Genomic DNA, 20,680 nt, shown 5'->3' on the forward strand with positions numbered 1-20,680 from the left:
CTGGCACACAGTAGGTGCTCAACAAATGGCACCATTATAGGACGAGCTTAGGGGCTGCAACATACTACACTCTGAATTAGTATGCCATGTGAATGGGAAAACGGAATCCCTCAGCTCTACCCTTGCCTACAAGGGCTTCCCTGGTGGCTCAGTGGTAGAGTCCACCTACCAAGGCAGGAGACGGAGGTTCAATCCCTGAGAAGATCTCCTGGAGAAGGAAATGACAACCCACTCCAGCATTCTTTGCCGGGGAGATCCCATGGACAGAGGAGCCTGGTGGGCTACAGTCTATGGGGTTGCAAAAGAATAGGACACGACTGAGTGACTAAACAACAGCAACAACGACCCTTGCCTGCCCCTCCCCTTCTTTGCTTCCCAGTTGGAGAAAGATGAAGGCAGTCATTTCCAAAGAAGCGTTTATTGACATCCAGGGCCCCAGCAGAGACAGAGAGTCAGTGGGAGCTAGAGGTTGTGGAGGGCCAGGGCAAGGCCTGCCAAATGAAGCCCATTGCTCAGGAGGCAGCCCAGATTGCAAAGGGAGGACAGGCCATGGTAGCGGAAGAACTGCTGGCGGAGGGCGCTGTACTTGGGGTCCTGACCCCGCAGCTGGTGGTAGGGGTCCGAGCCCTGGTGACTGCCCGGCACCTCCCCGCCCAGGCCCCGCTCCTTCTCCACAGTCTGCAGGGCCCACATGGCGGCCGTGGTGCGGGACTCCAGCCAGCGGGCATTGACGGTGGCCAGTGTGAGGCTCAGGAGCAGCAAGAAGAGCTGGTGGGGCAACGTGAGGACAAGGTGAGCCACTCCTGGGAGGCAGAAGGGGCCCCAGGGCATGTCCTTGTGCATCCTCAAAGGCCAGAGGGGAATGGGAGACAGGATCGGGTCAAAGCCAGGTCTCCCTGCTCCATCCCCAAACCCAAACAGAGCTCCAGCTCTCATATCCTGAGACCCGCAGTTCCTAAGGAAAGGCTCCACCACTGTCTCTTCTCTCTCCCCCGAATTCCTGAGCTGCTTCTCTTCTAATACACTGACTGGAACTTTCCAGAACACAGCCTGTCTCCTACCCAATTCTTCCCCAGAACTGAGGATGGGCAGAGCCTCTCTTCCCTGAGTTGGGACAGAGCACCACAGTAACTGTCCCTTCATTTCCCCCAAAGAGCCTAAGACGGGGCCTATCTCCTTTGTGGCCCCAGCCTAGTCCCTAGAAGCTGACATTGGGCCCACAGGGAAAGGATCAAAAGTCCCCGAAGTTTCCAGTTACCCATAATCCCTCATGTGTCTGTGAGGTTATCAAAACCCCTTTCAGGCCTTACCTGCCCACATCTGAGGGACAGAATGGGGTCAGGGGAGGGCAGGATAGAGAAACATGAGATGCAGAGATGGCTCCTTGCCTTGTGGTTGGGTAAAATGTGTGGATGGGGGTTGTTGCTGTTGTTTAGTCGCTAAGTCGTGACCGACTCTTTTGTGACCCCATGGACTGTAGCCCACCAGGCTCCTCTGTCCATGGGATTTCCCAGGCAAGAATATTGGAGTGGGATGCCATTTCCTTCTCCGGGGATGGAGGTGGGGGACTGTAAATCCCCAGTCAGGCTAGTTTTTAAACAGTGAGCTGGGGTCAGTGCCTCAGCCCAGCTGAGTCACCACAGCTTGGCTGCAGGCCCAGTCAGGGGGAGGAGAGGGAGCAACAGCCAGCAGACAGACACAGGGGGAATAGACAGGGCTGCTGGGGATGGTTGTGCAGGCTGTGCACTGCTCAAGGGTATCCAAAGCCCAACTCTCTGTATACCAGGAAGCTGGGGTGGTTTGGGGGGTCTTGTTTTAATTGTCACAAAGGTGTCATAGGTGGTCAGTGCAGTCCTGGGAGTGAATGTCCAGAGGGTAGTGGAGCCAAAGCCCGCATACCTGGCTGGCCTCCCAGAATGTGAGCTGAGCCCAGGAACACTGTGAAGCCAAGATGCAGAGGTTGACGAAGGCACAGCCCATGGAGATGTGAAAGTAGAAAGGGAAGAGTTTGCTCTGCACCAGACCGAAGGTATGTCGGGGAAGGCCTCGGAAAAGCACAAAGCCTGTGGGGTGCAGGGGACCAGTGTTAGGACTCGTCCAAGGACCCTCTCTCATCCCTGTCCCCACCGCGGGCATCCATGATGTCCAGGCCGACGATCCCTACCTGAGATGAAGGTCACCCACATTTGCATGCCCCAGGCCCCTGACAAGACCAGGAGATGGACCACTTTAGTCAAGCTTCCTGGATTCCCACCTTCCTCCATCTTTCAGGCCTGAGAAGGAGGCACCAGGTAAGTCAGAGCTTTATATTTGCCCTGTGGCCTTCAGACCCTGTGAGCCTGCACAAGGCCAGGGTCGTGGTCTATCCAGCAGAGATACCGGGCTAGCAGCCCAGGAATGGGATGGGGAAGACCCAAAACAGTTGTGACAACCCCGACCCTATCTCTCCAAATGTCAGCCCCCAAGATCTTAGGGTCTCTGAACCCCAACATCCATGCCACCTCTGAGACCCCCAAATTTCAGCTCCAGCAGCTCAAGCTTGCAGCCCTAGATCTTCAGAGATCACCCCAGTGATTCCCAAATATCACCCCAGGGACCCACTTCTAACATCAAAGACCGCTCCTTTCATGACAGGATGTCGCTAAGAACATTCCCGAAGCACCTCCCAGAGACGCGTTCTAATCCTGGAAACCCCAAATCTCATCCGGAGGAAACCGACCCCACCACTGGACCCGGATCTCGACCCGCAGCACCAGGAGTCCCGGGCTGGACCTAGAATGTCAGGCTTGGTGGGCTCGGTACCTCACTCCCGCGCTCTGGGGTGGCCCGCGGACCTCCTCAGCTACCTCCCCTCGTGGGACCAAGAATTCGTCCCGCCCCCCAGCTAAGCCAGAAGCCAATCGGACCGGAGATCTGTATCTCCTGTACCGCCCTCTTAAATATTGACCAATCGATAAACGGAAACTAAACCTGAAATCCCGCCCACTCTCCGGACTCTCATCCAATTATACCGCGGATCCTAGGATCTGCGGAAGCGGAAAGGCGCCAATGAAGCCTTCGGCTGCATCGGCAGGGGCGGAGCTAAACTGCCAGCCACACCCCTCTCTGTGACTCTACCTTTGGACTCCGCGCGTTTTAATGGGATGGTGTCCCCACGGGATCAAATTTCAGCGTCACAGCTGGGGACTGGCTTCGCGGTCCCTGATGGGAGAGCATGAGCAGGTGGTATGTGGTAGGTGGGGGTGGAAAGGGGTCTGAAGCCTGGCGGGCGCAGGATTCAAGGCCCCGGGGGCGGGGCCCAGGCAAATGACCCCGCCCCCTTCCTCCGAGAATTCTATCTGGAGTGACTGAGGGAGAAGCAGGTGATGTTGGAGGCGAGTTGGGGCGGGGATCGACCTGGTGTCCTGCCTGCAATTGTCACTCAGAAATGCACCCTGCTTTTTCCCCTCCCAAGTCTCCCAGGGCTCCTATGATTCCAAAGTACTAAGTCCTCAGTGTAATTTTCAAAGACTGAGATCCCGTTATTGTGTATCAATCAGGCACTCGTATGGATTAATTTACTTAATCACAACAACTCAGTAAAGTAGGTAGTATGATATCCCATTTTTATAGTTGGGGACACTGAGGCTTGAAGAGGTTTCATAATTATCCCAACATTACACAGCTGGGAAGGGGACAAAACTAGGATTTGAACACCGGCCATCCAACTGGAGGGTCTCCTTGCTTAATCATCATGCTGTACTGCCTCTGGCAGTGAGGACCTCCCTGAGGCAGTAACTTTTGAAGGGGTAGCTTAGAACATTTCAGGAAGAATAATAACCCTTGCAAGTTATTATGGTGGGTATGAAGACCCAGTGAGGGCTTAGGATGGTGTGTGAAGACCCAGTGAGGGCTTATGGTGGTGCCCAGCACTCAGCCAAATGTTCAGAAAATATGAACTTAAAAAGGGATTAAGGAAGATTTTACAGAGGCGATACTGAGTAAGGTTTTGAAGGGTATATAAGAGTCTTCCAGGAGGACTGGGCTAGGGGAAGGATACCAGAGGTCCCAGAAAGGACAAAAGAAGAGAAAGCACTATATTGTGGCCTTTCTGGCTGAGTGTGATCCATGGCAAGATGCCCTTCACCTGGAAGTTTTTCCAGGCAGACCTGTCCCAGGTTTCTCCGGCTGTGACAGCCCTCACTACACTGGAAGGGCAAGGGGGTATGTATGTGAGACCCAGAAATGAGCCCTTTCCTGTTCCCAGCCTTACCTAGTGCAGGCCTGGGCCCCAGTTCAGCTAACATTTGTTAAATGGATGTGCTGTGCCTCTCCTTCTCACATTCTGTGGCTCTCATTTACTGGGGAGCCAGTTCCCAACTCCCCTGCTTGGCTTGCCCTGACTTGTTTGAGCTGTCCTGCCAACCTCCTGCTGCTTCCTCCTGGACCTATGCCTCCAGCCACCCTGATTTTATCAGCACAGAGCACCTGGTTCCAGACCTACAAGCTTTAAAAAAAAAAAAAAAAAATATATATATATATATATATATATATATATTTACTTAACTGCACTGGATCTTAGTTGCATCATTTGGGATCTTTAGTTGTGGGCTTGTGGGATCTAGTTTTCTGACCAGGGATCAAATCCAGGCCCCCTGACCAGAGATTGAACCTGGACTCCTTGCACTGGGAGCACAGACAGACCTCTAAGCTTTGGCACATGCTGTTTCCTGCCAAGGATGTCCTTCCTTTAGGGCCAGTGTTAAGATCTTTTTTTTTTTTTTCTTTTAGGCTTATCTCAGACCTCAGTTCCCTCTGTGGGAACTTCTGGGTTCTTCTCACTGTCCAGTCCAACCCCTGGGGCTAGGATCATCTTTCACCCAGCTTTGGCTCCTACCATAACTAAGAAGCCTGTGTTGAGGGCTGCGGCCACTCTGGGGTGTCAGGAAGGGCCTGGGGTTGTCAGGACCCAGGAGCTGGTCTCAGTGCAGCCCTCTGTCCCCCCCACTCACAGCAACCCTCTTCTGGCTGGCCTACCTCTGGACCCTGAGTACTCCGTGCCTTGCTACCGCTCACTTCCCTCACCCTCCAACGTGTGTTCACCTGCTCACAAGAAGTGTGACAAGTGCTGTGGTTCATGTTCACCTGCTCACAAGAAGTGTGACAAGTGCTGTGGTTCATGTTCACCTGCTCACAAGAAGTGTGACAAGTGCTGTGGTTCATGTTCACCTGCTCACAAGAAGTGTGACAAGTGCAGTGGTTCGTTGAGGGACTAGCCTGGGGCTGCGGGAGCTGGTGTGATGTGGGCTGGCTCTCAGGAAACCTTCACCACCCATCCCTCTTGCCAGGCACTTCCTCAGAAAAGACCTTGGAATATACATTTCAGTGGTCGAAGGACCCAGAGCCAGAGACCTCACAGCCGACTGCACCTGAAAACACAGTGACAACTGAAGCCTGGAGGCCAGGGAGAGACTCAGGGTGTCAGTCACATGGGTCTCCCTCCACCCTTTGCTCAGACTCACAGGAGCCGTGTAATGGCCAGGATCTTCCGAAGAGGCATAACAGCAGCACTAAGGTCTACCCCACCTGGGAAACCCCTTCCTGCCACACCTCAATCTACTGTTGCAGGGCTTCGGGTGGGGGCTGTGGAGGAGAGAGCTCTTGAGAACCCTCACGCCTTATGTCTTCAGCACCCAGAACAGCGCCCAGTGCTCAGCCAGGCCTGCACTAAAAATGTCTTGAATGAATGGAATGGATGCCTCATTGTGTGTCTTGTGGAAGTGTTAGTTGCTCAGTCCTGTCTGACTCTTTGTTACCCCATGGGCTGTAGCCCACCAGGCTCCTGTGTCCATGGGATTCTCCAGGCAAGAATACTGGAGTGGGTTAGCATTGCATTCTCCAAGGGATCTTCCCGACCCAGGGATTGAACCCAGGTCTCCTACATTGCAGGCAGATTCTTGATCGTCTGAGCACTGGGGAAGCCCATTATGTGTCTTAATGAGGTTCTGTCTGTGATTGTCTCTGGGTATGACTGCCTGTGTGTCTGTGACTGTGGTTGTATGTCTGAGATGGGCATGACATGTGCCCTGGGTCTTATGACTTAGCATGCATCTCTGTGTCTGAAGTTGTGTGTCTATGGTTGTGTTTCGATGACTGTGTGTGGTTGTGCATCAGGGGTTGCTGGTGCTCCTTGCAGACATCGTTGATGCCGTTTGCCCCTAAAGAAGAGGGCCATTACCTGAGTCCAAGCCGGAGTGAGGGCTCTGAAGCTGTGTGTTCTCAGGGGCAGCCCCCATGCCTGCCACACAGATGCGCTTCTGAGTGTGTTCGGGCTGGGGCAGAGGTGAGGTGGGGTTGGGGGTGCATGCATATGCCTGGAGGCAGCTTTGCCTGCCCTCGGGGGTCTAGGACACCCAGAACTCAGCAGACCCAAATCATGTCTAACCCCCACACCCTGGGTTAGGGTGAGCAAGGATGCAGCCCAGGGGTAAATTTCTACTGCCCTCATGTCCCCCTTCTCTAGAAGCCCTTGGAGACCAGCTGTTCCAAAACCAAAGGTAAGAACCTTCCACCCAACAAGACTATGGGTAGAAGACCCACCAGTCCCTGCCTCCACCTTCTGCCCCCTCCTCAGTGGACCTGCACCATTGCTTCCCATTCATCCCTGTCATCAGCTGACCCTTGCCCCTGACCTTGCCCTTCATCCTTGTCTCTGACCTTGACCCCTACTCCTTCTTCTACCTCTGCCTCAGCCTACCCCAGCTCCTTACCTTGTCCCCTGCCTCACTCCCAACCCTGAACCTCTACTGACCTCTGCCCTGACCTTGCCCCCCCCACCCCCCGCACCCTTCCCAGCCTTGGCTGACCCTCACCTCTGCTCACAGTTAAGTCCACCTCGATGATTCCTGACTGCCAGAAGCTTCTGAGATGTGAACTGGAGTCACTCAGGTGTCAGTTACAGGCCCAGACCAAGGTGAGCCACCTCAGCCCCACCTCCAGCAATTGTCTCCATCCCCTCCCACTTCACCCCTGCTCCCACCCCTAGGCCTGACCTCTCGGCCCAGGCTTTCGAGTTCCTAAACCACTCAGTGACCCTGTTGGAGAAGGAGAGCTGCCTGCAGCAAATCAAGATCCAACAGCTGGAAGGTGAGAACTGACCAAGGGTTGAGGTAAGGCTGGAGGCTGGCCCTGTCAAGGTCAGCCAGGTCAGGCCAGGGTGGGAAAAATTGGGTGAGTTTGGGTTTCAGGCCAGGGTCTGGTGAGGGTTAGGGGAAGTTGTGTTCAAAGCTAGGCTCAGGGCTGTGGGTGGGGCTCAGGCAAGTTCCCACCATCTCTGTAGAGGTGCTGGGCCCCACGAGCCACCAGGGAGACAAGGAAGGCCACAAGTGGGATGTGGTGGAGGGACGGCAGGAGCTGTATGAGGCCCTGGCTCAAGGCCTGCAGGGGCTGCAGAAGAGCCTGCATGACAACGAGGAGGTGCAGCGGGCCCGCACCACCCGCTGCCTGCAGTTGCTGGCCCAGGAGATCCGGGACAGGTGGGTGTTGCCAGGAGGGTTGCATGGAGGTTGCTTCAGGAGAGGAGGGAGGCCAGGGAGAAGGGGCCACAAGTGGGATGGGGGAAATGGGAGGGGGAAGTAAGTAAGGGAGTCTGGGGGGCCATGGAAAGCTTGGGGGACAAGAGGAGGGGGTGGAGGAGGCAGGAGGCAGTGGGGCTGTGTGGGAAACTGGGAGGCCAGAGGAAGGGGAGACAGGGATGGGAAGGGAGCTCAGGGGACCAGAAAGCTGGCAGGGGTGAGATGGGAAACTGGAGGGGAGAGGTGGTGGAGAGGGGCAGAGTTGGGGTATGGGAGGTCAAGGGCGCCAGAAGATGGAGAACTGGAAGCCAGGAAATGGGGGCCTGAGGGAATAGGAGGCTGAAGGTCAGAAGGGGTGGACAGGGTTGGGGTAGGGAGGGGTAGGAGGTGGGGGAATAGTAGTAGAAGGGGAAAGGTGGGTAGGCAGGTGGGGGAGGGACAAGCCTCTGGGGGATGGTAGTTGAACAGATGGAAACAGGGAAGGTGGCAGTGGCTTGGGGGAGGCAGGTGGACAAATGGGAAGCCAGGGGGCCAGGATATGGGAGGCCAGAGGTGCCCTGTCTCCTCAGCAAGAAGTTCCTATGGGAGGAGCTGGAGCTGGTACGAGAGGAGGTGACCTTCATTTATCAGAAGCTCCGTGAGTGCCCAAAGCCTATGGCCGGGAGGGCAGGGTGGAGGTCCTTCTACAGCTTCGGCCCCCTTAAGTCCCCTCCCCCTACAGAGGCACAGGAACAGGAGATCACGGAGAACCTGGTGAACATCCAGAAGATGCAGAAGACACAGGTGAAGTGCCGCAAGGTGAGCAGAGCAGGGTGGGGTGGGAGGGGAACCTTGTGTGAGTTGGGGTATGGGGATCTCTGCTGGCCTCTACTATCATACTGCAGCCAGAAGGCCTGGGTTCAAATCTCAGTTTTGGTACTTACTGCTATGTGATTGTGATCAAGTCACCTCCCCTCCTTGAGCCTCAGTTTCTTCATCTGTATAATGGATGTAATAACATAGCCCTGCCTGACCGAGTAGCTGCATTAACTGAGTGATAAGCTGTTTAAAGGCATCCTGGTATGCAATAAATGCTATATCACACCTTTCACCATTATTATTATTGTTTCCCCATCCCTTTCTGACCTCAGGTCCTGACCAAGATGAAGCAGCAAGGGTACGAGACAGCCAACTGGCTAGAGACTGAGGAATTGCCACCAGGATGCAGTGGTTCCTGGAGGGATAACCTCCAAAAGGAGCTGGGTGACATATGGTGATGAGCTCCCACTGTAACCTCTGACCCCTGACCTTCATCTGCCCTGCCCTCTCCTCCCAATCAGATCAACCAGTGACCACCAGAACCTGGAACCCACCTGAGTCCAGGTCTCCCTCTCCTGGGACTCATCTCCACCCTTCCCCCACCACAGCCCCCCCGCCCCAGCCCTGAGCAGTCCAGAGTCCCCTGGAGGGCCTACAGATCACCATCTCCCCACAGGTCCGCTGTGCATGTGCTGCAGAACTCCTTTGATGGCCTCACCATATCCTCAGGCGGCCGCCCCAGGGCCGCAAACCTCAGGGGTGAGGGGGGCTGAGCAGCACTCCAGGGTTGGGGGGGAGATCATTCTCCAGCTTCACACATGGAGGTCATGTCAGAAGCCATATTTGGGGGTCACATCTGTTGGGTCTTCACCCCCACAGTTATTTATTTATTGATTTTTGGTTATGTTGGGTCTTCATGGCTGTGTGCAGGCCTTCTCAAGTTGTGGCAAGCAGGGGCTACTCTCTTGTTGCTGTGCATGGGCTTCTTATTGAGGTGGTTTCTCTTGTTGCGAACCATGGGCTCTAGGTCTCTTGGGCTCAGTAGATGTAGCTTGGGCGCTCCAGAGCACAGGATCAGCAGATGTGGTGCATGGGCTTAGTTGCCCCATGGCATGTGGGATCTTCCCAAGCCAGGGATGGAACCTGTGTTCCCTGCATTGGCAGGCAGATTCTTAACCACTGGACCACCAGGGAAGTCCTCTGTTGGGTCTTATTCTGTGGTCACATTAAATAATGTTCTGGGGTGACATTAGAGAGTCCCTGGAGGTTTCATCCAAGGGTCACTCAGGGTCACTAATCTTTTTTAAGGGTCAATGGGATAAAATCTGGGACTCCCCAACTGGCATTAGTGGTAAAGAACCTGCCTTCCAGTGTAGGAGACATAAGAGACATGGGTTGGGTGCTTGGGTCGGGAAGGTCCGCTGGAGGAGGGCATGGCAACCCACTCTAGTATTCTTGCTTGGGGAATTCCAAGGGCAGAGGAGCCTGGCAGGCTACAGTCCATAGGGTTGCACAGAGTTGGGCATGACTGAAGCAACTTAGCGCACACACACACACGAATGGGGTAAAATTCAAGGGTCATCAATTGAGATCATAGTTTGGGGTCGTGTTGGGTCACATTCAAGGGACATGATCAAGGATCACATTATATCAAGGGTGCTGCTGCTGCTAAGTCGCTTCAGTCGTGTCCGACTCTGTGCGACCCCATAGATGGCAGCCCACCAGGCTCCCCCGTTCCTGGGGTTCTCCAGGCAAGAACACTAGAGTGGGTTGCCATTTCCTTCTCCAATATCAAGGGTACTGGGCTCATATTCACAGACCACTCAAGGGTCACATTCAGGTGTCATGATAGACTCGCACATGTCCCTCCTGCAGGCTATAAGGGACACAGATGCCTGAGCCCTCCTCTTCCCTGCTGGGACTCGGACTCAGACACGGACCAGGGCCCTCCCCGGCTACTGCTCAGCAAGAGCCGCAGCTCCTTCCCACCTGGTACGGATCTCCCCCTCCCCCAACCCACCTTTCCCTTCCCCTTCTGGCCTGCCCTGGAGTCCCAGAGTCTGGGCACCACCCCAAACTCCCAACCTGGATATCTGCTCCCTGACCACCACGCCTGGGGTCCCCTGGACCAAGCCAGGTTCTGACCCACCCTCTCTCTCTGCAGCCTGAGCAGCCGGGACTGCTCTCCCTTGAAGACTCCTCCAGAAAGAAAATAAACTAGCTGAGACCTTCCTCCGCCTGTGAACTGTTGCTCCTGCTTCTTCCTGGGCCTGCGAGTGACCCCTGCAATTTACTACCCAGTCTTGGGCAAGATGTGGAGACCAAGGGGCTGAACAGGATATGTGGTTCTAGAGTCAGGGGGCGGTGTGACACTGGATTTAGTATATGACAAGGTCAGAGGTCAGTATGTCCAGTTATTGAGTGACCAGACAGTCTCTTCCCCACTAGCCACCAGTCTTCCTTTGTGGGCTGCCCTGGCGATCCTGCCTGCTGTCCCTACTGCCAAATGGGGAAACTGAGGCTCAGAGAGGGAGGGTCTCGTTATCCCACCCTCTTCCTCTCAGCACCCACCAGGATCCTCCCTCTTAACCTCGTCTTCGTTCCCTCATGGTTCGCCCCCAAAAGCAAGTGGGGCCCCGCCCCGAAAACGCTAATGAGACATCGCGAGGCCCCGCCTCACGGGTTATGCAAATAATGTCCCGGAGGCCCCGCCCCTCCCTCCGACGCGGAGACTGCGCGGCGCGGCCAAGCCGGCCGACCGCGTCTCCATCTCCGCGTTCGCCTGCTGGCTGGCGGTCGGTTTGTCTGTCCGTCCCGCTGCGCCGGGGCCGTCTAGGTGGAGCCAGGGCTCAGGCGGCGGTAGTGTCGACCCGGTGAGGGGGAGGGCCTCGGGGCGCCGCCTATACCTCTTCTTGCCGGCTTCCGAGCCTCGTTGTGTCTGTCTGGCCAGGGTTCCGTTCGTGTGGGTCGGGTCCCCTGCGGGTCCAGCGCGGGGAGGGGGAGGGGAGGCTGCGAGCTGAGGCTTGGGGACCCAGCTAGGGGAGGGGTGGATGGGGACAGTACCCCGGTGAGGCTGCCGGTGACTGGGTGGTTGTCGTTATGTGTCAGTGTGTGTGTGGCATCAGGGGTGTGCGTGTGGTGGCTGTGTGACTGTGTCTCCCGTGGCTGTCTTTGTGTGATTGTCGCCGTGGGTATCACTCTGATGGTGACTGTGTTGTGGTCGTGTTGCTGTGGCCGCCTTTGAGTGGCCCTGTGACTGCTCTCTCAGTGATTGTGTGTCGGTCTCGGTGTCTGTGTGGTTGTATGCATGTGACTGTCATTGTGTGGCTGTTGTGTGTTTTTTCTGATGATGTGTGGGGGCCCATTATTCTGTGACTGATCGTGTGCCTTTCTTATGTGTCTGTGTGCAAGTCTATGCCACAGTCCATGTATGTGCCCTTGTGTGGCCATGTGGATGTGGTTGTGGATGGCAGGGCTCTTCTGTGACTGTCAAGGTGGACCCCAGACTTAATATGTATCATTCTGTGCCTTGTAATTGGGGGCGTGACGCTGTGACCAGTTCTGTGACACCCCCCCCCAACTGTGTGTGTGGTGAGTTTTTTTTTGATGTGACTCTTAAGTGTATTGGCAGCTTTGAGTCTCTGTCCCTGATGGGGGTGGAGTGGGGCTGTATGTAGGGCCATGAGGTATGTGAAGGACCTCCTGTTGTGTCCCAGTGACTGTGTGTGTTGGGGGCAGGGGATTTGTTTGATCTGCGTGGGTGTCTGTGACAGGCCGTGTTCACACCGTGCTGTGTGAGTGTGCAGTTGTGTGTAGTGGGTGTTGGGCACCTGTCTGAATGAGCGAGCCCATCTTGTTCATCACAAGGCTGACACCCAGTGCATTGCTTGGAACCCAGCAGGTCCTTCATCCTTGTTGGTGGGATGAACGAATGCTGTTCAATTGGATATGTGTGTGTGTGTGTGTGTGTGTGTGTGTGTGTTGGGGAAGGTGGTTGGGATGGAAGCTCTGGCTGAATTGTGTACTCTGGGAGGGGTGCCGATGTGTGTCTGTATCTCTGTGAGAGTGAGGGGGCCATGGCTGGGTAGGCACCTTGGGCATCTGGGATCTCTGGTATGACCCTCACCCCACGTGTAACGTTGCAGAGCAAGCGACGTGGATGGGGCACTGGACCCAGAGTGCCTACCCCTGCCTGTCTGGGCCTCAGTTTCCTCATCTGGGCAATGGGGGTGACCATCCCTGCCCTGCTGGCTGCCAGGAGTGGCTGTGAGTCTGTGGGCGTGGCAGCAGCCTGCGGGAAGCCATAGGGCCATTCACAGGTGAGGTCTGGCTGGGAGAATGGGTCAAGCAGGTGTGACTGTGTAGGCCTCTCAGTGCTGGGGACTGACTGAGGTTAGACTGGGGGCGGGGTGGGGGGAGGGGGAGCGGGTTGAGGGGGAGATAGCCCTCTCTCATAATACAGGGAGGCAGACGGGCTGGGAGGAGGGGAAAGGAAGGAGAGAGGGAGAGGCAGCTGGGAGAGAGGGAGGGCCTGGCCATCAGCCCAAACCAGTCAGGCACAGCCCATGGGGACAGGAGAGGGAGGCCCCTGTGGGCTCTGGGGGAAGTGGTATGGGGGGAGGGACCTGGTGGAGGTGGGTAACAGGGAGCATAGGGCTTCCTGTAAAGCACGTAGGGGAAGAGTATGGGGGTCTTCTAAAAACTAGTGGGGGTGAGGAACCTTATTTGTAGAAGAGGGGTTCCCTTTAAGCAGGATAACTCTGTGCTGAAGGCCAAGGGGAGGGTTCCCACATGCTAAGGGAGACTGGACCCTACAAGGTATGGAGTCAGAATCTCCTGTGCAGGCTGTGGGGGACCACTATAGAATCGGTGGGCACTTCAGCAGAGGCTGAGCTGAGCAGGTTTTATCGGTGGAGGCACGTGCCTCTAATAAGCTGGGACAGGGGCAAAGACCTGGGTATGTGGAGGCGTGGCCAGAAGCCTCAGGGGGGCGGGGCCGGGGCTCCTTGGCTGTAGTTGGAAGAGCCAGGCTTAGGGGGTGGGGCCAGGTGTAGTTGGAAGGACCAGGGCTGGGGGCCAGGGTGTGGCCAGAAGACTCCAAGAACAGATGACCTGAGGCTCCCTCTAGGCCCCGCCCCTGGCGGTGCCATTCCCTCTGCATCTCCACAGGCCCAGCCATCACCATGGCGGGAGGGAGACCACAGCTGAAGAGGAGTTTTTCCATCATCCCCTGCTTTGTCTTCGTGGAGGTGAGGAGCACAGTTCCTCCCTGGCCCAGAGGGAGGAGGCACCTTCTGAAGTGGCACTCCCTGGGATTCCAACCCACCTCTGCCCATCCTTACTGTGGAACTCTGGGCACCTCACATGCCTTCCCAGGCCTCAGTTTCCTCATCTGCAAATGGGCACGGTTGGCATCCCTCCCTCTCTCTTAGGACTGTTATGAAAGTAAAATGGATTAATTCTAGAAAAAGGTTTAGTATGATGCCCAGCCCACAGTAAGAGTTACACCTGTTGTGGCTGCTCCTATTGGGTTGGTGCAAAAAATTCGTTATGGAGAAACCCAAATGACCTTTCTTGGCCAACCCAATATTTCTACCAGTAGTTTTCTTTCTCTGTTGCTCTGTCCCTCCATCACACTCACTTTTTGAGCCCTGGCCCTGTTCTCTCTCCCTCTTCCCAGTCCGTTCTCTCTGCCCACTCCTCTTAATCTCTCTCTGTATCTCTCCTCCTTGTCTCTTTCTCCATCTCTGTGTCTTTGTCTCCATGGCTCTGACTCAGACCTGACCCTTTCTTTCCTCTCTCTTCTCTGTCCATCTCTCTCCCCACCCTGACTGGACGGCAGTCGGTACTGCTGGGCATCGTGGTCCTGCTTGCCTACCGCCTGGAGTTCACAGACACATTCCCTGTGCACACCCAGGGCTTCTTCTGCTATGATAGTACCTATGCCAAGCCCTACCCAGGGCCTGAGGCTACCAGCAGAGCACCCCCAGCCCTCATCTACGCCCTGGTCACCGCTGGGCCCACCCTCACGGTGAGACTGGTGGTAACCCGGCTCAGACTATGGGAAGGGCCTTCCAGGAGGCAGGAGGGCCGGTGGGTGGTGGGTGGAGGACTGGGTTTGAAGGCCAAGAAGACCACACCTTGGTCTTGCCCACAGATCCTGCTTGGGGAGCTGGCGCGTGCCTTTTTCCCTGCACCGCCCTCAGCCGTCCCCATCATTGGGGAGAGCACCATCGTGTCCGGGGCCTGCTGCCGCTTCAGCCCCCCGTTGCGGAGGCTGGTCCGCTTCCTGGGTGAGTGACTTGGTCAGGGGTCAGCCGTGCAAAAGGGAGATGGGCCAGGCTCGGCCATAATAAGAATTCCATGGGGGAAAGGGCCCTAGAATGTCCATGATGGTGACTTCATGGGGCAAGAGGAATTTGGGCTGTGGGCAGTCCTAGTGGAGGCTCTAGAGATATGGGTGTGCCCTAAGCCAACCATGATGGCAACTCTAAGAGGAGGGCCCCAAATTACCACAAGAAGAATCTCAGGCAGAAAAAGCACAGGATGTCCTCAGAGCAGTGGGGTGAGATCCCTGGCAGTCCTCTAAATATGGTCTCAGCTGCAGTTGGTGGCCTTGGGGTAGAAGGGCAGAGCTCACCCGAAATGGTGGTCCCTGGGGGAGAGGGTTGAAGATCCTCCAGGATGAAAATGAGCAGCTCAGTAATAGCAAGAACAGGGGCAGGTAGAGGAGGCTTAGAATGACATCCCAAGGGAACATGGCCCAACTGTTAGGGAATATGGTGCTAGGGGGAGTCCGAGGTGTGCCTTCATGTCAGTCACAGGAACAAGGAGACAGGGACCCAGATGGACCTTAAGGGGGCTCACAGGAGAACAGCTGCTGGGCCCTGGCATGAAACCCCTCTCTCATCCTACCCCAGGGGTCTACTCTTTTGGCCTCTTCACCACGACCATCTTCGCTAACGCGGGGCAGGTGGTGACCGGTAATCCCACGCCTCATTTCCTGTCCGTGTGCCGCCCCAACTACACGGCCCTGGGCTGCCCGCCACCCTCACCGGACCGGCCAGGGCCCGACCGTTTCGTCACTGACCAGGGTGCCTGCGCCGGCAGTCCCAGCCTGGTGGCTGCTGCGCGCCGCGCCTTCCCCTGCAAGGACGCTGCCCTTTGCGCCTATGCCGTCACCTACACAGCGGTGAGCCCCGAAATGGAGGCAAGGCAGTTGGGGGGCGGCCAGTGGTCAGAAGACCCTGTGGGCTGGGGCCTCCAATCCCTCCCAGAGTGAGGCCACGCCCTACGTCACTGTGACTCCGCCCCTAGGGCGGAGGCTCTGGCTCCACCCCTTGGAGTCTGGTCACGCCCCCATCTTGAGTCAAGAGCCGTCCCCTTGGTGTTTAGCCACGCCTCCAGACCCACTAACCCGGCATCCGAAGGAGGCTATTGGCTCAGCTCTATAGACTCTGTCCAATGAAGCCTAGCCAACTCCCTGCCGTGTCACAGGTCCTGGTTATTGGCTGGGTGACTAGGTAGTGGGCTTTCAACTCTGTCCCCTGGAGCCCTTGTCCCCCACTTTGACATCACCTTTTATTGGTCTGGCCATACTCCTGAGTCAATTTCGTTGAAACTTCCTGATTCTTCTCCCCTGCTTTTCCCTGGGCGCACCCACTGTTGCTCTGACTCCTTTTTCTGGCGTTGGGGACTATGCTTCTAACCCTGTTAGTGGTCCCCAGGTGTTTGGGGACTCCACCTCTTGGAGCTCCTGACAGCACTTGTCACTTGGGCCTGACTCCACCCTCTGACTTTGTGGCTACACCCTCAGCCAGCAAGTATCTTTCACCATCTGTGATTGGTCTCCCAGAGACCTGGGGCCCCAGACCCTATCTACTGCTCTTTGGTGCTCAGGCTACACCCCCTTTCCTGCAAAGTCCCACTGGGGGTCCATGACTCCATCCCCTGAACTCCAGTCCCCCTGGCTGTGTTCTTTGGAGCCCCAACGTGGCTTCTCAGGGTTCAGACCTCACCCCCTTCCCTGAATGTAATGTCCACTTGAGTTTGGGAACTGTTGCTGCCGTGTGACCTCTAACCTGTCCGGCCCCTGCAGATGTACGTGACACTCGTGTTCCGCGTGAAGGGCTCTCGCCTGGTCAAACCCTCACTCTGCCTGGCCCTGCTGTGCCCTGCTTTCCTGGTGGGCGTGGTCCGCGTGGCGGAGTACCGCAACCACTGGTCGGATGTGCTGGCTGGCTTCCTGACAGGGGCAGCGATTGCCACCTTTCTGGTGAGCCCCCTTGCCTTCCATCCCTGACCCGAGGCAGGACTGCGTGATGATGAAGGGTGTGGACTCTGTGTGACCTTGGGCAAGTCCCTTAGCCTTACCTAGCTGGGACATTCTCATCTATGAAATCGGATAACAGGTTTGGGACCCGGGTAAGGCAAGTGAGGCACTTACTTGAGTACACCAACTAAGGGAGATACCAGAACACTCAAGATCAGGGAAATATTATAAATAATAATATAAAATAATATTAATCATGACAAATTTATTTTATTTATTAAAAATAATTTTTTTGGAGGCACATGGCATGCAGGTTCCCTGACCAGGGATTGAGCCTGTGTTCCCTGCAGTGGAAACACAGAATCTTAACTACTGGGCCATCAAGGAAGTCCCAAGATAAATAATATTCTAATGAAATATTCTTCCAAATCAGGATTAATGGAAAAACCCATGTTGTCCAAAATACCAAAGGTTTAAATAAGGACAGGATTAGATCCTGTTGTTACACAACTCAGCATCATTTGCCTCCCCGTGTGGAATAAGTAATAAGGGTACCTATTTCTTAGTAAAGTGGAAACAACGGTATTTGGCACATTATAGGCACCATAAAAGTGTTAGCTGTTCTTGAAAACCTAAGCCTCAGTTTCCTTATCTGACAAATGGGAATAGTAATCTACCTTATCAGCCTCAGGCCTCAACAACCCTCTGTTGATAGGTCACCTGTGTCGTGCACAACTTCCAGAGCCGGCCACCCTCTGGCCGAAGGCTCTCCCCTTGGGAGGACCTGAGCCAAGCCCCCACCATGGACAGCCCCCTCGAAAAGTTAAGTGTGGCCCAGGTAAGGGGGGCCGGGGGCTGCTCCCGGCTGGAGAGGGTGGTGGGTGGAGGGGGGACCAAGGAGGGAGGAAGTCGGCAGGCGGTGGGGGTCTCAGGGCCATGGAGGGGTAGAGGAATCACTTGTCTCTGTGGACCTGGGTCCCGGGGGGGCTGTCCCACAGAATGGAAGGGTGTGTCCCCCCTCCCTCTCAAGGAGACATGATTAATCCTGAAAACTCGTTACCTGTTCCACTGGGCTCTATGCACTTTGAGCCCCTTGTGGCTGTGGCCAGGGTGCCCAGGGGGCCACTAGCCCCTCCCCTCCGCCTCTTTGTCTCAGGAACCCGAGGGCTGCAGGTCGCATTCGACACCGGCACGGCTCACCCCATCCAGTGAGTATCAAGGAGATGGGAGGATAAATAGGGGGACTTCCAGATGGCTGTCACTGCCACAGAGGTGTCACTGTGCTCTTGTGGCCTCTCCCAAGCTTTCTAATCCCTTGACTTCTGATTTCTGATCCCTAGAGCCGCAGAACTGCGCCCGCCGTGGCCACCTGATCCCCAACTGCGTGTCCTCCAGGGCTCCAGCCATGTGTTCATCGCCCCGTGTGCCCCGCCCTCGATTGAGGTCTGAGCCGACGCCCCTGCCTCTCCCTCTGCCCCTGCCGGCACCAGCCCCCAGCCAGGGCCCCTCACCCTCTTCGCCTGGGCCTGGGGGGCCGGGCGGGGGTGGTGGCCGTGGCCGGAAGCTGCTGCTGCCCACACCCCTGCTGCGGGACCTATACACCCTTAGCGGACTCTATCCCTCCCCCTTCCACCGGGACAATTTCAGCCCTTACCTGTTTGCCAGCCGTGACCACCTGCTGTGAGGCCTGACACCCACCCAGAATCTGCCCAGTCCCCATTTCTTCCCTGCCACGCGTGTGTGTGCGTGTGCTGTGTGAGTGCCAAAGCCCTTGTCCCCAGGCCAGCCAGGCCTATACATCAGAGGATGGCTGGAAGGACATCGAGGGGACCCCGTGTCTCTTGCCCTCTGGGACATCCAAGTGGGCATAATTGGGAGGTGGGTCCTTGCCTCCTAGGATTGCCCTTTTAAGGGCCAAAGCCTGATCCCATTGGCCATTGCCCAGCCAATGGGAGCTTCCCAGTTCTCAGAATTCTAGCCAAAAGGAGTTTACTCCAGCCAATAGGAGAATCCCCATCGTTTCTTAGACACCTCAGGCAAGAGGGCAATTCTAAGTCAGTGTTCAGCCTCTGAACAACAAATAGGAGTCCTTGGTTCTCAGAATCTCAAGGTGGGTGGGTATGATTCCAGTCAATGGGGGACCGCCCATGTCTAAGCATGTGCAAAGGAGAGAATGCTCTCTCCTCAGAATCAGAGTCCAGCTGGAGGGTGGGGGGCAGGCTCCCCCATGGCAGGGTCCTTTGGGTACCCCTTCCTCTCTCAGCCCCTCCCCCATGTGCAATCTCTCACCCAGTCTCTCTTAACTCCCAACTTGTGCAGGGCTTGCCCCATTTCAGAGGTTTTGGGGTTCAGGGTGCTGCATTCCCCCTTGCCTGTGCCCAGATCACTTCAAACCCTTCTGTTATTTATTAGGGCTGTGGGAAGGGAGTTTTTTTTTTTTCCTTAGAACCACCCCTGTTCTTCACACTGCCCCCCCTGCCCCCATGCCTCAGCCTCATACAGATGTGCCATCATAGAGGCATGGGTGGAGCAAAGAGGGCTCTCCACCCCCGGCAGCCAAAGGCAGTGGGCAGGAGAGACACTGCCCCCCTTTCATACCCCCTCCTCATCTTTAATAAAGACCTGTTTGTAACAGAAGTTTGGCCGCCTGCCTTCCTCCTCCAGGTGGCAGGGGTGAAGGACTTTGATGTTGGGTGTGGGTGTCAGTGAGGCTTGGTGTGAGTGTATAGTCACAGGGTGATAGCGGGGAGGCAGCATGGGGCTGTAGGATCCATGACTTGGCTTTAATCCAGGCTCAGCATTTCCTGGTTGTGTCACCTCAGGAAAGTTAATTAACCTCTCTGTGCCCTTGATTCTTCATCTGTCAAATGCAAACAGCCCTGCAAGCCACATGTAAGGCACACAAACATACTGTGAGGGGCCTCATGTGACTGTCTTCCTCAGGTGGCTGGCCTGTTTTTGACCATGGCCAGGGTGCTGAGGGTACAGGGAATACGGTGAGGGGACTGTAGAGGTCCTAATAGAAGGGGATGCTGAGGGCAGCAGGAACCTCCACGCTGAGTCCCCGACTACATGGATCTGACCAGGGGTTTTGATTATGAGGTTGTGCTGAGAACCAACCCCTGAGGGCCCAGCAGAGACTGGGGAAGGTAGAAGGACAGGGAGCCACATACAGCCCCCCCAACACAAACATGCTGTGGCTTCAAGAGACTTCAGGCCATTCAGGGCACAGAGCCATTCAAAAACCAGGGAAGGGAAGTCTACTTTCCTTACACATTTATTCATTCATCCATCCATTTATTCAGTCAAAAAACATTGTGGAGCACGCCCCACCCCACCCCCATGCGTGGCAGGTGCTTTCTTCTTAGGCAAAGGGGCTGCAGTACTAAGCAGAATAGACACAAAATCCTGCCTTCATGGAGCTCACATTCTAACACCAGAGAAACAGTAAACGAGGTCAATAAGTTAGCCACAAAACTACAATTCCCAATTTCAAGAAGGTCTGGAAACCAAAATTATCCTCATAACTCATTTGTGGCAAAACCTGACCTGAACTGACTTAAGGTCATTATAGCTTTTATTTGCTTAACTTTATGTGAGTATTCTTATGTTTCGTTGCAGATACAGTGATTTAGAATGTTACCCCAGAAAAAAAAAAAAAAAGAATGTTACCCCAGGTCCACCTAGGGGTATTAATCAGTACATCGTATTTACACCATAGTACCTTTTGAAAATCTGAAAAAATCTAAATTTCAAACTGCAGGATCAAGAATTTGGGTCAGAAATTGGTATCGTTGATATGTTAGATATTGATAAGTAATAAACAGAAAACTCAAGCTAGAGAAGACAATGGGACAACTTTGGAATGAGGACATGGTTTGCAATTTAAAGAGAGTGTCCAGGGAAGCTATTTCTGAGGAGTTGGCACTGGAGATGTGGTGTGGAGGGAGGAAGGGACGAGAGCCCTGCAAATAACCGCAGTGTGGAGTGGGGGAGTGTTCCAGGCAGAGGGAACAGCAAGAATGAAGGTCTGAAGTGACAACGTGCTGGCTTTGTT

The 20,680-nt window shown here is 55.3% G+C and overlaps 3 protein-coding genes across 14 annotated transcripts; 2 read left to right on the forward strand and 1 right to left on the reverse strand.

Annotated features, from left to right (window-relative positions):
- Window positions 1–402: 402 nt before the first annotated feature.
- On the reverse strand, window positions 403–2,264 carry TMEM205 (transmembrane protein 205). Its single transcript, XM_061422228.1, has 3 exons — window positions 2,165–2,264; window positions 1,900–2,063; window positions 403–768 (listed from the first exon to the last, which is right to left on the reverse strand). Exons 1-3 carry the CDS (start codon window positions 2,262–2,264, stop codon window positions 463–465), a joined length of 570 nt encoding a protein of 189 aa, XP_061278212.1. The 3' UTR covers window positions 403–462.
- Window positions 2,265–3,135: 871 nt separating this feature from the next.
- On the forward strand, window positions 3,136–10,583 carry CCDC159 (coiled-coil domain containing 159). Of its 5 annotated transcripts, none has more exons than XM_061422213.1 (14): window positions 3,136–3,225; window positions 4,994–5,238; window positions 5,328–5,554; window positions 6,176–6,322; window positions 6,503–6,536; window positions 6,864–6,952; window positions 7,044–7,125; window positions 7,319–7,514; window positions 8,123–8,190; window positions 8,275–8,351; window positions 8,684–8,805; window positions 9,028–9,110; window positions 10,227–10,343; window positions 10,516–10,583. In XM_061422213.1, exons 1-14 carry the CDS (start codon window positions 3,215–3,217, stop codon window positions 10,518–10,520), a joined length of 1,503 nt encoding a protein of 500 aa, XP_061278197.1. In that variant the 5' UTR covers window positions 3,136–3,214; the 3' UTR covers window positions 10,521–10,583. The 5 variants fall into 5 exon arrangements, with proteins under 5 accessions (XP_061278197.1, XP_061278199.1, XP_061278200.1 ...); XM_061422214.1 differs by having other exon boundaries at window positions 3,146–3,232; XM_061422217.1 differs by lacking the exon at window positions 3,136–3,225 and adding an exon at window positions 4,004–4,203.
- A 174-nt stretch (window positions 10,584–10,757) lies between these two features.
- Window positions 10,758–19,260, forward strand: PLPPR2 (phospholipid phosphatase related 2). 8 transcript variants are annotated; one of them, XM_061422219.1, is made up of 10 exons: window positions 10,758–11,224; window positions 12,497–12,670; window positions 13,480–13,600; window positions 14,194–14,382; window positions 14,509–14,644; window positions 15,272–15,543; window positions 16,450–16,626; window positions 17,339–17,461; window positions 17,780–17,831; window positions 17,964–19,260. In XM_061422219.1, exons 3-10 carry the CDS (start codon window positions 13,535–13,537, stop codon window positions 18,305–18,307), a joined length of 1,359 nt encoding a protein of 452 aa, XP_061278203.1. In that variant the 5' UTR covers window positions 10,758–11,224; window positions 12,497–12,670; window positions 13,480–13,534; the 3' UTR covers window positions 18,308–19,260. The 8 variants fall into 8 exon arrangements, with proteins under 8 accessions (XP_061278203.1, XP_061278210.1, XP_061278202.1 ...); XM_061422226.1 differs by having other exon boundaries at window positions 17,339–17,445; XM_061422218.1 differs by having other exon boundaries at window positions 13,521–13,600.
- Window positions 19,261–20,680: the final 1,420 nt, after the last annotated feature.

This window comes from Bos javanicus, chromosome 7 (genome assembly GCF_032452875.1).
Source record: "Bos javanicus breed banteng chromosome 7, ARS-OSU_banteng_1.0, whole genome shotgun sequence".
NCBI classification, from domain to species: Eukaryota; Metazoa; Chordata; class Mammalia; order Artiodactyla; family Bovidae; genus Bos; species Bos javanicus.

Bases quoted from the DNA above. Each gene is read 5' to 3' on its own strand.
- CCDC159 (XM_061422213.1), top strand. The intron at 7,126-7,318 runs GTGAGAACTGAC...CCATCTCTGTAG, and splicing joins CAAGATCCAACAGCTGGAAG to AGGTGCTGGGCCCCACGAGC. The intron at 7,515-8,122 runs GTGGGTGTTGCC...CTGTCTCCTCAG, and splicing joins GCCCAGGAGATCCGGGACAG to CAAGAAGTTCCTATGGGAGG.
- TMEM205 (XM_061422228.1), bottom strand. From the start codon at position 2,264: ATGGAGGAAGGTGGGAATCCAGGAAGCTTGACTAAAGTGGTCCATCTC. The intron at 2,064-2,164 runs GTAGGGATCGTC...TGCACCCCACAG, and splicing joins GTGGGTGACCTTCATCTCAG to GCTTTGTGCTTTTCCGAGGC. The intron at 769-1,899 runs GTATGCGGGCTT...TTGCCCCACCAG, and splicing joins CATTCTGGGAGGCCAGCCAG to CTCTTCTTGCTGCTCCTGAG.
- PLPPR2 (XM_061422219.1), top strand. From the start codon at position 13,535: ATGGCGGGAGGGAGACCACAGCTGAAGAGGAGTTTTTCCATCATCCCC. The intron at 16,627-17,338 runs GTGAGCCCCCTT...CTCTGTTGATAG, and splicing joins CAGCGATTGCCACCTTTCTG to GTCACCTGTGTCGTGCACAA. The intron at 17,462-17,779 runs GTAAGGGGGGCC...TCTTTGTCTCAG, and splicing joins AAAAGTTAAGTGTGGCCCAG to GAACCCGAGGGCTGCAGGTC.